The 16,039-nt window shown below is 42.1% G+C and overlaps 1 protein-coding gene across 3 annotated transcripts in view; it reads right to left on the bottom strand.

Moving 5' to 3' along the window:
• VIRMA (vir like m6A methyltransferase associated) overlaps positions 1 to 4,191 on the bottom strand; it is a 73,421-nt gene extending 69,230 nt beyond the window's left edge. For all 3 annotated transcript variants that reach the window (XM_021089096.2, XM_021089098.2, XM_021089097.2), the window contains exon 1: positions 4,096 to 4,191. In XM_021089096.2, the coding sequence (XP_020944755.1) occupies positions 4,096 to 4,158 (63 nt within the window). In that variant the 5' untranslated portion in view covers positions 4,159 to 4,191. The remainder of the gene's footprint in view (positions 1 to 4,095) is intronic.
• Positions 4,192 to 16,039: the final 11,848 nt, after the last annotated feature.

Raw genomic sequence — 16,039 nt, 5'->3', positions numbered from 1 at the left:
TCTGGCATTGCTGTAGCTGTGGTGTAGGCCAGCAGCTGTGGCTCCGATTAGACCCCTACCCTGGGAACTTCCATATGCAGAGGGTGCAGCCCTAAAAAGCAAAAAAAAAAAAAAAGCAAAGAAAAAGAAAGCAAAGGCAATGAGTTTTGGGTTTTTTGTTTTGCTACTTGTACTGCCCCTCCTAGTTTTTTGGGTTTTTTTTGTTTTGTTTTCGTCTTTTGCCATTTTCTTGGGCCACTCCCTCAGCACATGGAGGTTCCCAGGCTAGGGGTCAAATCGGAGCTGTAGCCACAGCAACTCGGGATCCGAGCCGAATCCTCGACCTACACCACAGCTCACAGCAACGCCGGATCCTTAACCCACTGAGCAAGGCCAGGGATGGAACCCGCAACCTCATGGTTCCTAGTCGGATTCGTTAACCACTGAGGCACGACGGGAACTCTGGCCCCTCTAGATTTATAACTCGCCTCCGAAACTGTTTTTCATAAATAATTGTTAAACAGATTCCCAACTTCCTACTGTGCAAATCTATTTGGTGTATGACTAAACAAATCAAAAACTAAAATATCCTGTTCCCATCAAACACACTTTAAACCCACTTCCAGAATTTTCTGACTAACGATGGTCCCACCAATTCTCTAGTCTTTATAACTAGAATTCCATCATTTTTAACTACTCTCACACCATCAGTTGCCATCCTGTCAACTCTATAATCAAAATTTACCTTGTACCTACCTATTCCTTCCTTCTTAATCTCACTGTAATATAGCATAGCACAGCTTTAGAGCTGGAAAATGTGCTTTGCCTTTTTAGGAAAGTTACCAAACCTCTCATGCTCAGTTTCCTTATCTATCAAATAGGGATAACCACCTTCCAAAATTAATGGAAGGATTAGAGATAATGTATTTAAATTACCAAAGCACTGCATCTTGCACAGAAGCACTCAATAAATGCTAATGATGATTAATGCACACCTGCTAATGCAAGCTTTCACTGTCTCACCCTTTTCTCAATTTGCCATCTCTAATTTTTCAGAACCATTTTTGGCATTACTGATGTACCAATGTACTAACCTACCTTAATTTTTCTAATCATATAATTTGCCTGCTCAAAAACTATTTTTTTTTCCTTTTTAGGGACACACCTGCAGCATATGAAAGTTCCCAGGTAGGGGTCGAATTGGATCTGCAGCTGATGGCCTACACCACAGCCACAGCAACTAGAATATGAGCCGCATCTGTGACCTACACCACAGCTAGGGCAACACCAGATCGCCAACCCACTGAGTGGGGCCATGGATCGAACCTGCATCCTCAAGGATACTACTCAGATTCGTTTCCACTGTGTGACAATGGGAACTCCTCAAAAACTATTTGTAAAGGAGTTCCCTGGTGGCCTAGTGGGTTAAGGATTGGGCCTGGTCATTGCTATCACTTGGGTCACTGCTATGGCTTGGGTTTGATCCCTGGCCCAGGAACTTCCATTTGCTACAGGCATGCCCCCTAAAAACAAAAACACAACACAAAAAACTATTTATTTCTTATAAATCCCATGCTCCTTTGCTGACCATTCAAGGAACTATGTGATCCGGCTTCAAAACTGCCTATCAGGAGTTCCCGTCGTGGCGCAGTGGTTAACGAATCCAACTAGGAACCATGAGGTTGCGGGTTTGATCCCTGCCCTTGCTCAGTGGGTTAACGATCCAGCGTTGCCGTGAGCTGTGGTGTAGGTTGCAGACACGGCTCGGATCCCGCGTTGCTGTGGCTCTGGCGTAGGCTGGTGGCTACAGCTCCGATTCGACCCCTAGCCTGGGAACCTCCATATGCCATGGGAGCGGCCCAAGAAATAGCAAAAAGACAAAAAAAAAACCTGCCTATCAGGTGCCACGTCACACTTCAGCAAAGCAGAGGTCTAACTACTCCAGGAGAATGCCCTCCTTTCCTATCTATAACTGTGGAACATATCCTCTTTCACCAAACACCAAGTTCATATACCACCTGCCTTGATGAAATATTCCCTGATACTCTCAGTGAAAAGCAATCTGTCCTTCCTCTGAAATCACATTTTATTTGTACCACCAAAAGGGAGCTAAATGTTGACTGGGGTCCTAATGTATCAGACACTGATGGGCATTCTGGAAATAAAGGTGACAAAACCCAAAAAATTTCCACCTGTCTCTTTATCCACTCATCATAATCTAACTTCAATCATAATTTTATGGACCTCATCTTCAATATTAGTTATAAACTCCTTGAGAACAAACATCTTAACATTCCATATCCCAGAAAAACTCTACTCCTCCAAGAGTCGGTGCAAATGTGATCTCTACCAAGCCTTCCTCAATCATTGCCAGGAGAAGCTACTTACTACAAGTCCTAGTCTCTCCATGGTGCTCAATGTTTGCTTAAGAATGAATGAAGAAATACTAGATTTCTAAATATACAGTAAGTGTATGAATGCTAACTTTTCTAAACTAGAATGCTAACTTAATTCATCATGTGGTTTTCTTTCATCTTTAACTGTTCTCTTATTTCTGTACTCATGATAGGTTTGTTCTTAGCCAACTACTGCCTCCACTGTGAGTTTTCTAAAGCCTAGCTGGCATTACAGTCAAGAGAAGCATTGTCATCGATCAAACAGCTAACTGACCCACATGGAATGAGAAATTACAAATCAATCATTTAGTATATCCTAAAGTTTCCAAACATCTGATCCTTATGGACCTATAAACCACTCGTTAAAATAATTAGAAGATCAAGAGTGTTAAACTTTTGGAGTTCCCGTCGTGGCGCAGTGGTTAAGAAATCCGACTAGGAACCATGAGGTTGCAGGTTCGATCCCTAGCCTTGCTCAGTGGGTTAAGGATCCCGCTTTGCCTTGAGCTGTGGTGTAGGTTGCAGAGGCAGCTCGGATCCCATGTTGCTATGGCTCTGGCGTAGGCCGGTGGCTACAGCTCCAATTGGACCCCTAGCCTGGGAACCTCAATATGCCGAGGGAGCGACCAAAGAAATGGCAAAAAACCAAAAAAAAAAAAAAAAAAAAAAAAAAAAAAGAAGATTGTTAAACTTTTTATTCTACCATGCACCAAAGTACAACCACTACCCACTACCACCACTATCTCTGAAAGAAGTTCTCTCTTGGGGTACAAACTACTGTATGTATAAAACAAGCTACAAGTATATATTGTACAGCACAAAAAATATAGCCATTATTTATAATAGCTTTAAAGCGAGTATAATCTATGAAAGTTGTCAATCGCTATATTATACACCTGAAACTAATATAATATAAATCAACTATACCTCAATTTTTTCAAAGGGAAAGTTTTCGCTAAGATAACACTGAAAGAGAAAAAGGAGCTCTGGGGTTTCTTTAAATTTCTCTAGGGACTTCATTACTGTTCGTTTTAGGGAAGCTTTCGTCAACTATTAATTTACATATCGCAGAGCCCTTCAGGGGCGCTCAAATTAACACAGAACAGAATTACAACAGCCCACTCTCTCCCCTCAAACCACAATCTCTCCACTTCACAAGCATTCTCCACTCAAAGGACGTACCATATACCTATTTCTCGTTCCAGTGAGCGAAGTCTTTGCAAGGGAGAAGTACTATTCAAGTTTCAGGGCAAATTGGAAACCGCCACAATCCTAAACCGAATGGGTGTCACATCTGGGTAGCCTAACTCCCGTTAGAAAAGAGACCTAGGAGACGGGATTTAGAAATCACGTAACCAACGTGATCCACTCAGTCACCACCACTACTGTCAAACACAGGCTGTCCAAGACTCCTTCTAGAACACCACCTGAGGGAAACATGAGAACCGCTTTCCAGGTCAAAAGCAGACCCGGGGCGTGGGGGAGCAAAGAGAACACAGTACCCAAACCCACCAAAGACAACGCGGGCATAAGGTAACGCAAAGAAATGCAGGAGCTCCCTCAGACGCGGCGCCCACACCCAAGTTGGTGGGGGCGGGGGGGTGTATGTAAGGAATTAAAGCGACAATCGGCACGAGGAAAAGTCGAAGCACACCTAACGATTTTTTCTAAGGGTCCTCAAGTCGAAAAGCAGGGTCGGAATCACGTCACGAAGCCTTACCTCAGCGCTGGGGTGTTTAAAAGTGTCTAAAAATAGCAGCTCCATCGCCGAGTCCACCGCCATGTTTGCCGCGGGCGGGGGAAGGGGGAGGACTTCCGGGGCAGCCCTCCCAGCTCGGCGACAGCGGCTCGGGACGCGGAGAGACGGCGGGACTTCCCGTGACCAGAGCGCTGGCGCCGCAAGCCTGGGCCTATCCTGACGCGTCGCGCTGTCGGAAGTCTCCGGCCCAGCCTTCTCCAGCGCGGCGGAGACACCCTCAGAGAGCCGAGGGGGCGGAGGGAAAAGGGAAGGGACGACGGCGTCTCCAATGGGTCAAACCTCCCTCGCTCTACTGCGTTTTACAGCCACGACGGTCTGGGGTGGCCGGGTGCAAAGCACGCTCTGGAGAGGCGGAGGCGGAGTCAGCCGCGCTGCCAATTCTGGATACCCCGCCCTGTGAACCCGCTAACAAGTAGCCTTTCCAAACTGCAAAAAGGTGCCTTGAGCGAGGTTGAAAAGTAAGACCTTTTTTTTTTTTTTTTTTTTTTTTAAAGAAAAGAAACTTTCAAAATGAAAAGGTTTTTTTTGGTCTTATCTGCAAAATGTGAATTGTCAATAGTAATAATACCCAACCCACAGACTGGGTAAGGATTTATTTAAATAGGATTTAAAAAATTATAAAACGTGAAGTAAGACTTCCTGTCTCCCTATTGATGAACATGGGAGCGGTTGGAACTATTTCGTAGTGGAACCGTTCGGTAGTTCTAAATTAGCACGAGTGTTTAGAAGCTCGATTAGGAATTAGCTAGTAAAATTACGTCTGCCTACTTCACTTCTAGGAAAATTCTTGCGCATGTGCCCAAAGAAACACCTACAGATACAAGAATATTCATGGCAACTCTTCATAGTTTTAAAAAGCTGTAAACTTAATCGTCATTAGTAAACTGTAAACTCTGGTGTTTACGCCATATAACAGTATATGGTAGGTAGAATGAACTAGTGCTATATCTACTAACACGGAGAACCTAAAAAATGATAAAGCAAACACCTATTTTGCACGTATTGTAGAGTGTGTAGTATAAAAGAGCATTTAAATAGTTCAAAAACATATAAAATAAATTAACATAAAAATATGTTAGCAAAATTTAAAAGAAATGCATTAGAACTGTATATACTAAAATTTCAAGAGAGTGAACCAGAGGGAGATGTGATTGAGAAGTGGACATAGACTTCAAATGCTTTGTTAATGGTTTTTTATTTTGTTTTTCTCTTTTGGAGGCCTCAAAGCATATGGATTTCCCTGGCCAAGGATCAGATCCCAGCAGCAGTGTCGACCTAGCTGCAGCTGCAGCAGTGCTGGAGCCTTGGGATTGGACCTGTATCCCAGCGCTCCCAAGAGGCCACTGATCCTAATGTGCCACAGCGGGAACTCCGATAACATTTTATTTTTTAGGTTGGTAGTCGTTAAACAGGTGTGCTGTACATTTTTATTTGTACCTTTTGATATGTCCAAAACATTTAATAATGAATTAATTTTTATTTTTTAAAGTAAATCTCCAGTCCATCCCCTTCCTCAGCCATCCAGTTATCCAGTTTCCTCTATTAGTTAACAGGTTATCGCTTTACTATTTGATTTTTTTTCAAAGAATGATTCTTGCATGCATATTTATTATTGCTATCATTTTTCTGTCTTCTGATTCTTCAGTTTCTGCTTTTGAATTTGCTAATTCCTTCTTTCTGTTCTCTAGGCTCATATGCTATTCTTTTTCTAAGTTCTATGGTAATGCCCAAGTTACTTATATTCTTGTTTATTACTATAGTTATTTTTGTCAACCACTTCTCTAAGCGCTGCTTCAACTGTAACTAATAACCATAGAGTGCTTTTATTATTGATATTTTTTACATAGTCTCATTTTCTTAACTTTGATTTTCTTTTTTGACTTAAGAGTAGTGTGAGGTAGATTTTAATAATAATAAACTATTTTTAGAGCAGATTTAGTTTTACGGGAAATTTAGCAGATAGTACAGAGTTTCTGTCTATATATCCCTTTTTACCTATCAGAGATTTTCCTATTATTATTGTTTTGCATTAAGGTGGTACATTTATTACAATTGATGAGCCAGTATTGATACATTGTTATTAATTAAAGCCCATAGTTTGTTTCACTGTTGTGTTGTACATATATACCATATGCATGCTTGAATTTTTAGACTGTCTCTGAAGTAGTTATGCAAGAAACTGATCATTGCTATTGCCTCCAGGGTTGATGGCTAATGCACACAAATAGAATTTGTTTCCATGTACATTGTATTACCTAATAAAAGGTAAAATTTCTAAAAGTGAATAAGAAAAAACTTGTATAACTTAAAAGAGTATAAACAACTCTTTTAAGAACTTTTATTGTATAGAACAAAGATATGAGGTGGTTGTTGGAGGGGAATGTGGACTTAAGAAAGAGTATTTTAAAGAGTATTTTTGGAATGGAGGCTAATAGAGCATATAGATTGATGAGAATGAAGCATGGGGAGAGAAACGGTGATGATGAAGAGACATGGGAATATTTGAAGTGGCAAAGTACCAAGTAGATGGGTGGGATGATACCTGGTGGCCAAGTAGAAAGCGATCTTTTGGAGTTCCTGTCATGGTGCAGCGGAAATGAATCCAACTAGGAACGATGAAGTTGCAGGTTTGATGCCTGGCCCCACTCGGGGTTAAGGATCTGGCATTGCCGTGAACTGTGGTGTAGGTCGAAGACGAGGCTTGGATCTGGTGTTGTTGTGGCTCTGGCGTAGGCCGGCAGCAGCAGCAGCTCCAATTAGACCCCTAGCCTGGGAACCTGCATATGCCTTGGTTGCGGCCCTATTAAAAAAAAAAAAAAAGAAAGTAATCTTTGCTAGACAGAACACCTGCTCCCTGGTAACCAGAAGCAAGAAGGAATCCATAAGTACACAGCAGATAGGAGTGATGATTTAGTGTGCTGAAATAAGAGAAATCCTTTTTGATGTTTTCTGAGTCTCAGGGCAATCATCACCTATAATTAAAAGGACAGAAAGATGTGTAGTGTAGAAGGTCAAAGAAGAGAGGTATTAACCAGATTTCTGGGAATCCCTGATTAGCTATCCATCACCTCTCAGAGTGTATAGGGCTCCACATTTACTTCTCCTTGCTTACTCTTTCATCTTGTCTCATTTTGATGACTCAGTGATTCCTATCTAGATAGGCCTCCTGAATCCATAGGTATTTCACATCTCTGTGTCTTTGCTTACATGTTTTCCTCTACTTTGAATATGACCCTTTGATATGGTTTTCAAAAACCTACATAGAGTTACACTAGCATCCAAAAGAATGAAATACCCAAGGACTGAATTTAACTAAAAAGAATATTCAACTACAAAATATTGCTGAAAAAAAATCTTTAAAGACTTAAATAAATGATAAGGCATTCTCAATTCATGGATTGGAAGACTTAATGTTGTTAAGATGACAATATTACCCAAAGCAATCTACATATTACCCATGCAATCCTTTTCAAAAGTCTTTTTTTTTTTCCCAGAAATGGAAAATCTGATACTCAAGTATATATGGAACTGCAAGGGGCCCCAAAGAGCCAAAACAATCTTGAAAAAAGAACAAATTTGAAGGATACCCACTTCCTTATTTCAAAACTTAATGTAAAACTCTAGTTATGACAAAAGGATAAATGTATAGACCAATGGAATAGAATTAAGAGTCAGAAATAATCCTTTACATATACGATGAATTGACTTTCAACAAGGGTGCCAAGGCCATTCAATGGGGAAAGAATAATCTCTTCAATAAATGTGCTGGGAGTTCCCGAGTGGCCTAGCAATTAAGGACTGGGTATTCTCACTGCTGTGGCTTAGGTGTCTGCTATGACTTAGGTTTGATCGCTGGCCTAAGAACTTCTGCATGCTTTGGGCACAGCAGAAAAAAAAAAAAAGTGCTGGGATAAATGGATGTCTATATACAAAAAAATGAAATTGGACCCTTACCTTCTACCATATACAGAAATGAACTTAAAATAAATAAAGGACCTAAGTATAAGAACTAAAACCATAAAAGTCTTAGAAGAAAACATATCAATAAATGCGTCACCTGGGATTTGGCAGTGTGTTCTTAGATAGTACACAAAAACATGAGCAAAAGAAAATAAATTAGACTTAATCAAAATTAAAAACCTTTGTGCATCAAATGATACTATCAAGAGAGTAAAAAGAGGAGTTCCCTGGTGGCTCAATGAGTTAAGGATCCTGTGTTGCCACAGCTGTGTCATAGGTCACAGTTGTACCTTGGATTCTATCCCTGGCCCAGGAACATCCATATGCCACTGGCGTGGCCAAAAAAAGAGAGAGAGTAAAAAGACAATCTGGGAGTTCCCATTGTGGTTCAGTGGGTTACAAATCCAGCTAACATCCATGAGGATATGAGTTTGATCCTGGGCCTCGCTCAGGGGGTAAGGATCTGGTGTTGCCCAAACTGCAGTGTAGTTCGAACATGTGGCTTGGATCTGGTGTGGCTGTGGTTGTGGCATAGGCTGGCAACTATAGCTCCATTTCAACTCCTAGCCTGGAAAATTCCATATGCCTGAAAAGAAAAAAAAAAAAAAAGACAATCTGTAAAAATGGAAGAAAATAAAATATTTGCAAATGATTGATAAGAGTCTGTTCTCTTGGGAGTTCCCATTGTGGCTCAGTCAGTGGGTTTCAAACCTGACTAGTATCCATGAGGATGGAGGTTCAATCCCTGACCTCACTTGGTGGGTTAAGGATCCATCATTGCCATGAGCTGTGGCGTAGGCCGGCAGCTACAGCTCCGATTCGACCCCTAGCCTGGGAACCTCCATATGCCACAGGAGCGGCCCAAGAAATGGCAAAAAGACAAAAAATAAAAATTAAAAAAAAATTTAAAAAGTAAAAAATAACTGATGAGGATGTGGAGAAATTGGAAACTATGTACATTAGGAATATAAACTGGTACAGTCATTATGGAAAGTAGTTTGGCACTTCCTCAAAAAGTAAAATTTAGAATGACTCTATTTTGACCCAGCAGTTGCACTGCATATACCCAAAGAATTGAAAATATGCTCTCAAATACTTGTACTTTCATGGCAGCAGTGTTCACAGTGGCCCTTCAGTGAATAAACATAAATGAAATGCAGTATGTACATACTTCCTGCACCCCATGAATCCCCCAGTCCTCAGATTTGATATTTTCTCATTTATATATATACTTGGAGTACTCTAGTGCCCAACCAGCTTTTGCTCTTATTTATTCATAGGTTAGTGTCCCTATTCCAGCCTATGAGCTTCTTCCAACATAGTGTTATACCCTGATCATCAATGTGTCCCCAGTACCTGACACACCCTAAGCACTCGAAAATGTTTATTGAATGATTCCTTTTTCATTTTTGCAAATTACATATAGAACTATATATTATACGTGTTTTTTATATATCAAATGCTTTGACTGTACTATTCTTTTTCTTTCATTTGTGTCTGTTTTGCTCATCAGATTATAAACCCAACCCCCAAACAGTGGTCTATAAACAGCCCATAGTAGCTGTTGCTGTTTTACCAGCTACAGTGCCTTTCCTTCTTCAGTGTCCACCACCCTGCAATGAAAAGAGCCGTTTGAAGAAAAACAAGAATTGAAAAGCAATTTATGCAAATCTGAATGCTTGCCAGGGGCAGCTTGACAAAAAGGCAGAGGTGGTAGGAGAAGTAAGCAGCCCACAAGTCTATGTTGCATTTATTTGGTAACAGATGAGCTCTTTTCCAAGGCAACTGACATGCACACCAGTACACAGAGCAGGAGGAGGATTGGGGGGAACTGCCAAGCATTTCAGCCTCTCCTGAGATCAAGTACATCAAGAGCAACTGATTTGGGAGCCTGGCAAACTGCCAACTGCATGACACCCATCCACCAGTGGGAACACAAAAGGCCTTCATTTTCCTCCCTCTCTCAGCACACTGACTAAAAGTAACAGCTGCTGCCCTTTCTCCATGAGACTTTATTATGATAATTCCCTACTGCCGATGGCCTGCTGTGAACCTTCCACATCATGCTTCTGAGTGTAGTATGGAGATTACCTAAAGGTTTGAAAAACATGGATTGTAAACTATTATCTACACAAATTATCTTGAAATAAGCACATCCATTAGTGCCAATTGTTGGGAAAGATTCAATGACCCCAGCTATTTTCCAACATTTTTCCAGCCTCAAAAATGCATAATACACCAGCACTCTATTTTAAAGAGAGGCAAACAGCCAAAACTCTGTAGTTCAGTTCCACAGAGCTGGTACTATATAGGCCCTAAGTCTCATGTATGGCACTTTGCCTTTTTTGTAATTGCTCTAGTATTCAACAGATCGAAAATTTCTCAAAGCATGTTCCCTCCAGAAGCCTCACAGGGAGTTCCCTTTGTGGCACAGCAGAAACGAATCCGTGAGGATCCATGAGGATACAGATTAGCTCCCTGGCCTCACTCAGTGGGTCTAGGGTCTGGCATTGCCATGAGCTGTGGTGTAGGTCATAGATGCAGCTCGGATCCCTTGTTACTGTGGTTGTGCTATAGGCCATCAGCTGTAGCTCCTGTAAAACCCCTAGCGTGGGAACTTCCATATGCTGTGGGCATGGCCCTAAAAAGCAAAAAAAGAAAAAAGAAAAAAGAAGCCCCATGGAAAAAGATTCCTGTGATCAAAAATAATTTGGGAAATTTTGTATAGCACCTTCCTAGAGCTATTAATATTAATATGCCTCCACGCATATTGGAGGCTCTGAAATATGCAGAAATGACATTTCTCTAACTTAACTACTAGCCATTGTAACTTAATCTAAACTTGCTCTTAACAACCCGTTGTTGGAGTTCCCGTCGTGGCACAGTGGTTAACGAATCCGACTAGGAACCATGAGGTTGCGGGTTTGATCCCTGCCCTTGCTCAGTGGGTTAAGGATCCAGCGTTGCCGTGAGCTGTGGTGTAGGTTGCAGACGCGGCTCGGATCCACGTTGCTGTGGCTCTGGCGTAGGCCAGTGGCTGCAGCTCTGATTCAACCCTTAGCCTGGGAACCTCCATATGCCGCAGGAGTGGCCCAAGAAATAGCAAAAAAAAAAAGACAAAACAAAACAAAACAACTCGCTGTTGTTTTCCAGAGGACTTTGTTCCATATGTGGCTGTATATTTGGTGTGTTTATGGGAGGAGGCAAACTCAGTCAGGATCCTATTACATTGTCACATTGAACCAGAACCTTAACGTTATTCTGTGCTTTTTGAAAGGCTAGTGACAGTATGGATGATGCTTTCTTTTAGCATACTTAAAGCATAAGTCCAAAGGCTAGGTGGATTTGAAGATAGCTGTTAGAGTGAAACAAATTGGCTAAAACTTGCTTTTATATAAGAACTTTATGTTAATTGATTAGCAAATATTAATGAGGTTCCCCCACCCCCCACCCCTAGCCTCTGTCTCTCTTGGGATCCACTTATGCTCCTACATCTGAGATCCTATCCCTATCTAACTCTTCCTTAAATAATTCGGTGGCTGTAACCTGGGCTCCCAGCTCCATCTAACCAAGGATAGTCACCAGGCATAAGGTAGGTTGTGGGGAGTCATGAATTGGCAGTGACCTCTGATTTATACGACCTAATTCTAAAAGATGAGGAGTTTTCCTGTGAATGCAGTGGGTTAAGGCCCTGGTATTGTCACTGCAGCAGGTTGTGTTGGCTGCTATGATGGGGGTTCAGTTTCTGGTCCAGGAATATTTGTATGCTGTGGGCGAAGCGGAAAGGATAAATAAATAAATAAATAAATAACCCAAAAAGGTGAGCGATTTGTGTGAAATTCCCAGCTGTGAGCAGATCAGAAGGATGCAGATCTTGGAATGGAGCTGAGTCAAGTTAATGACAAAGGACTAGACTAGGGTGAGTGTTAAGGAGAGCCCGCTTGTGGTACAACAGGATCGATAGCCTTTCTGGAGCTCTGGGACACAGGTTCAGTCAATGGCCAGGAACAGTGGGTTAAGGATCCGGCATTGCCACAGCAGAGTAGGTTGCAACTGCAGCTCGGATCTGATCCCTGGCCTGGGAACTCCATGTGTTGAGGGCAGCCAAAAAAGGGGGAAAAAGAAAGGATGAATGTTCCAGAAGCAGGTTCACTGAGGGAGGGGCCAGCCATGTCACTGCTGTTGTTTAAGATTAATTTTTCTTACTGTAATCCCCTTGTATTTAGCTGGAATAGGTCTCTATTTCTTGCAATCAAACGATTCTAAATTGAAATAGCTACTTAAAAAGTAGTCTGAGCTCAGCAGGATATAAGTGACAAAATGAAATATAGTCATGATCTTAAATAAATTAATCATAGAGTTGTAGAAATAAAACAAATATTAGAAAGATGACTGATGTGGCATATGGAAGTTCCCAGGCTAGGGGTCATATCAGAGCTGCAGCTGCTGGCCTGTACCACAGCGACAGCAACACAGGAGCTGAGCCAAGCCTGCGACCTACATCACAGCTATGGCAATGTCGGATCTCCGACCCACTGAGAAAGGCCAGGGTTCGAACCTGCATGCTCTTGGCTACTAGTTGGATTCACTTCTGCTGCGCCACATGGGAACTCCCTAATGAAAATTTTGAATAATGAATATGATCATTACATTGATTACAGTGACAGTTTCACAGTGCACAATGTCAAAACTCAGCAAATTATACACTTTAAACATATTGAGGGAGTTCCCATTGTGTCTCACTGAGTTACAAACCCGACTAGTAACCATGAGAATTCAGGTTCAATCCCTAGCCTTGCTTAGTGAGTTATGGAACTGGCATTGCCATGAGCTGTGGTATAGGTCGAAGACGCAGCTTAGATCCCAAGTTGCTGTGGCTGTGGTTTAGGCTGGAAGCTGTAGCTCCAATTTGACCTGAAGCCTGGGAACTTACACATGCCACAGGTGCAACCATAAAAAGCAAAAAAAAAAAAAAAAAAAAGGGAGTTCCCATCGTGGTGCAGCGGAAACGAATCCGACTAGGAACCAATGAGGTTGCAGATTCGATCCTTGGCCTTGCTCAGTGGGTTAAGGATCTGGAGATGCTGTGAGCTGTGGTGCAGGTCGCAAACTCAGCTCGGATCTGGTGTTGCTGTGGCTTTGGTGTAGACCAGAGGCTACAGCTCCGATTAGACTCCTAGCCTGGGAACCTCCATATGCTGCAGGTGTGGCCCTAAAAAGAAAAAAAGAAAGAAAGAAAAATAAAAACATATTAGGAGTTCCCATTGTGGCTCAATGGAAATGAATCTGACTAGTATCCATGAGGACAAAGTTTGATCCCTGGCCTCACTCTGTGGGTTTAGGATCAGGTGCTGCCACGAGCTGTGGTGTAGGTCACAGATGCAGCTCGGATCTGGCTTTGCTATGGCTCTGGCATAGGCCAGCAGCTGCAGTTCCAATTCGACCCCTTGCCTGGAAATCTCCATATGTCGTGGGCAGGGCCCTAAAAGACAAAAAAAAAAAAAAAAAAAAAAACCCGAAAACATATTGAATGTCAGTTGTGTCTCAATAAAACTAAAAAAAAAAAAAAAAAGTTTAATGAAGGAACTATTTACAGAAGTGTGAACAGAGTCAAGGGTAAACCATTCATGAACAAGCAGTCCTGAGAAGCCATTACACCCCCCAGTGCCAAGGTAACAAGGGAAGGAGCCTTGACAGGAAACCAACAGAGCTGCAGGTATAAACAGGAGGCCAGCAAGTCTATGAACTATTTATAACCATGAAGAGAGATAAGTACAGAAACAGAGTAACAGAATTCCCAGAGTTCCCGTTGTGGCTCAGCAGTAACGAACCTGACCAGCATCCATGACCGTTACACGTTCAAGCCCTGGCCCTGCTCAGTGGGTTAAGAATCTGATGTTGCTGTGGCTGTGGTGTAGGCTGGCAGCTGTAGCTCCTATTTGACCCCTAGCCTAGGAACTTCCATATGCCTCAGGTGTTTAAAAAAAAAAAAAAGAGTAAAAAGAAACTGAGCGTATTTAGAAACTTCTGTAGCAATTTAACAGACTAATGTTACATTTCTGAAGTCAAATAATATAAAACCTGGTGATTATATTTTGTATGTCTTTGTGATTTTTAAATTTCATTTTTCTAGTAAAAATGAATTCATTTTTGTTATTTTCTTAAGTTGTTAACTAATTATGGGTGGTAATTTTTAAAAAGATCATTCATCACTAATAGTTTGAGAAACATCAGTCTGGAGAAATTCAACCTCTGATAAAACTTCAGCTTACCCTAGTTTCAGGAGAGACCTCCAGAAAATGAATTCCTTGGTCTCTCCTTACTCCCACACTCTCTGTTTCTCCCTTGGGCCAAACCCAGTTAGAATCCAGAGGGCTGAGAGGTCCAGGTGATGCAGTGTACAGCCAACCAGATCACAGAGCAGGCAGAGTGGGTGGAAATGGATCTGGAGGGGCAAAAAGAGAATAAGCTGTACTGGAGTTCCCGTCATCGTGGCTCAGCGGTTGGAGAACCGCACTAGTATCCATGAGGACGTGGGTTCGATCCCTGGCCTCGCTTAGTGGGTTAAGGATCCGGCGTTGCAGTGAGCTGTGGTGTAGGCCGGTGGCTGCAGCTCTGATTCAACCCTTAGCCTAAGAACCTCCATATGCCATGCATGTGGCCCTAAAAAGAAACACACACACACACACACAGCTGTACTTTGGGCTGTGACCCTCATTCTCTGTGTAATCTTGGAAGAATTCCTTAGTCTCAGTCATCTTCAGTTCCCCCATCCCATAAAATGGGGACCCTTACACTGCCATCCACTTACTCCTTACTCTGCCCCTCTTCCTTCACTTGCCTAAGCCAGACCTGGCTGTCACTCTGCTCCCGTCCCATCCTGATTAGTCAGTCCCGATCATCTCACCTCCATAATGACCTTTGCTTGTGGCCACTCCTCTCCATCCTTGCTTCGCTCCTCTGCCTTTGACCATTGTACTGCAACAAGCTTCTGCTTGGTCTTACTCTCCTCGAATCCATTCTCCAGAAGGATGCCTGAGGGGTCATATTTTTCCATGCTTCTAATCACGCTCTTTTTCTCTGTTTGAAATGCTCTTGTCTCTTCTTTGCCAACTAATTCTCCATTCGTTTTCCATGACTTGGGGAAATTTCTCTGACCACCACATCCAATACAAACAAGGGGCTCCTACATGCTCTTACTGTATACTTTACTGCATCACTTATTCTTGCATTGTAATTAAACTTCCTTTTAGGAACTGGAAACCCCTTGAAGGAAGAAAGGAAGGTACTGCCTGTCTAATAGTACCTGAACACGATAAGTACTCTATAATTTGTTGAATAAGTTGTTGAATAAATTAGAATCGGAATGGTCAGTTAAGTCTTTATGGAAATGAAATATGAACTAAATAGCTTCTGAAAAATAGATAAGAACAAGATGGCCAGAGAGGAGGGGAGGGAGTCCTTGGTTGGTTTAACAGTTTGAGCCACGGCAGAGGAACCTGTGTGATCAGTGAGTAAATGAGTTTGAATATAGGGGCTAAAGATGGAAGAGGTCAGTTGAGGTCCAGTGGAGGATTTCCTTGAATTCCACACTGAAATTTGCTTTGCAAACTGAGAGTGAACTGAGAAATTGAGGTGGATCATGGACCTTTTGTGAGGAGAATGGAATTATAGAAAAGATGTCAGAAAGATTACCCTTCCCAGGATGTTTACAGTTAGTTGAAATAAAACGTGACTAGAAGCAAAGAGGTCATTAAAATAACTTATGGGGAGTTCCCTTGGTAGTGCAGGGTAGTGCAGTGGGTTAAGGGTTCTGCATTGTCACCACAGCAGCTGTGGTGTGGGTTTGCTCCCTAGCCCAGGAATTTCCATATGCCACAAGTTCGGCATACATATGTATATATACGTGTGTGGTGTGTGCATGGTTAAGATAATTGTCTCTAAT

Source organism: Sus scrofa, chromosome 4 (genome assembly GCF_054392235.1).
Source record: "Sus scrofa isolate SSC_HxYL_T2T_F1_AM1 chromosome 4, Sscrofa_HxYL_maternal_Yorkshire_Landrace_v2.0, whole genome shotgun sequence".
NCBI classification, from domain to species: domain Eukaryota; kingdom Metazoa; phylum Chordata; class Mammalia; order Artiodactyla; family Suidae; genus Sus; species Sus scrofa.
Note: the sequence above shows the minus strand (reverse complement) of the source record. Positions and strands in the feature narration are given on the sequence as shown.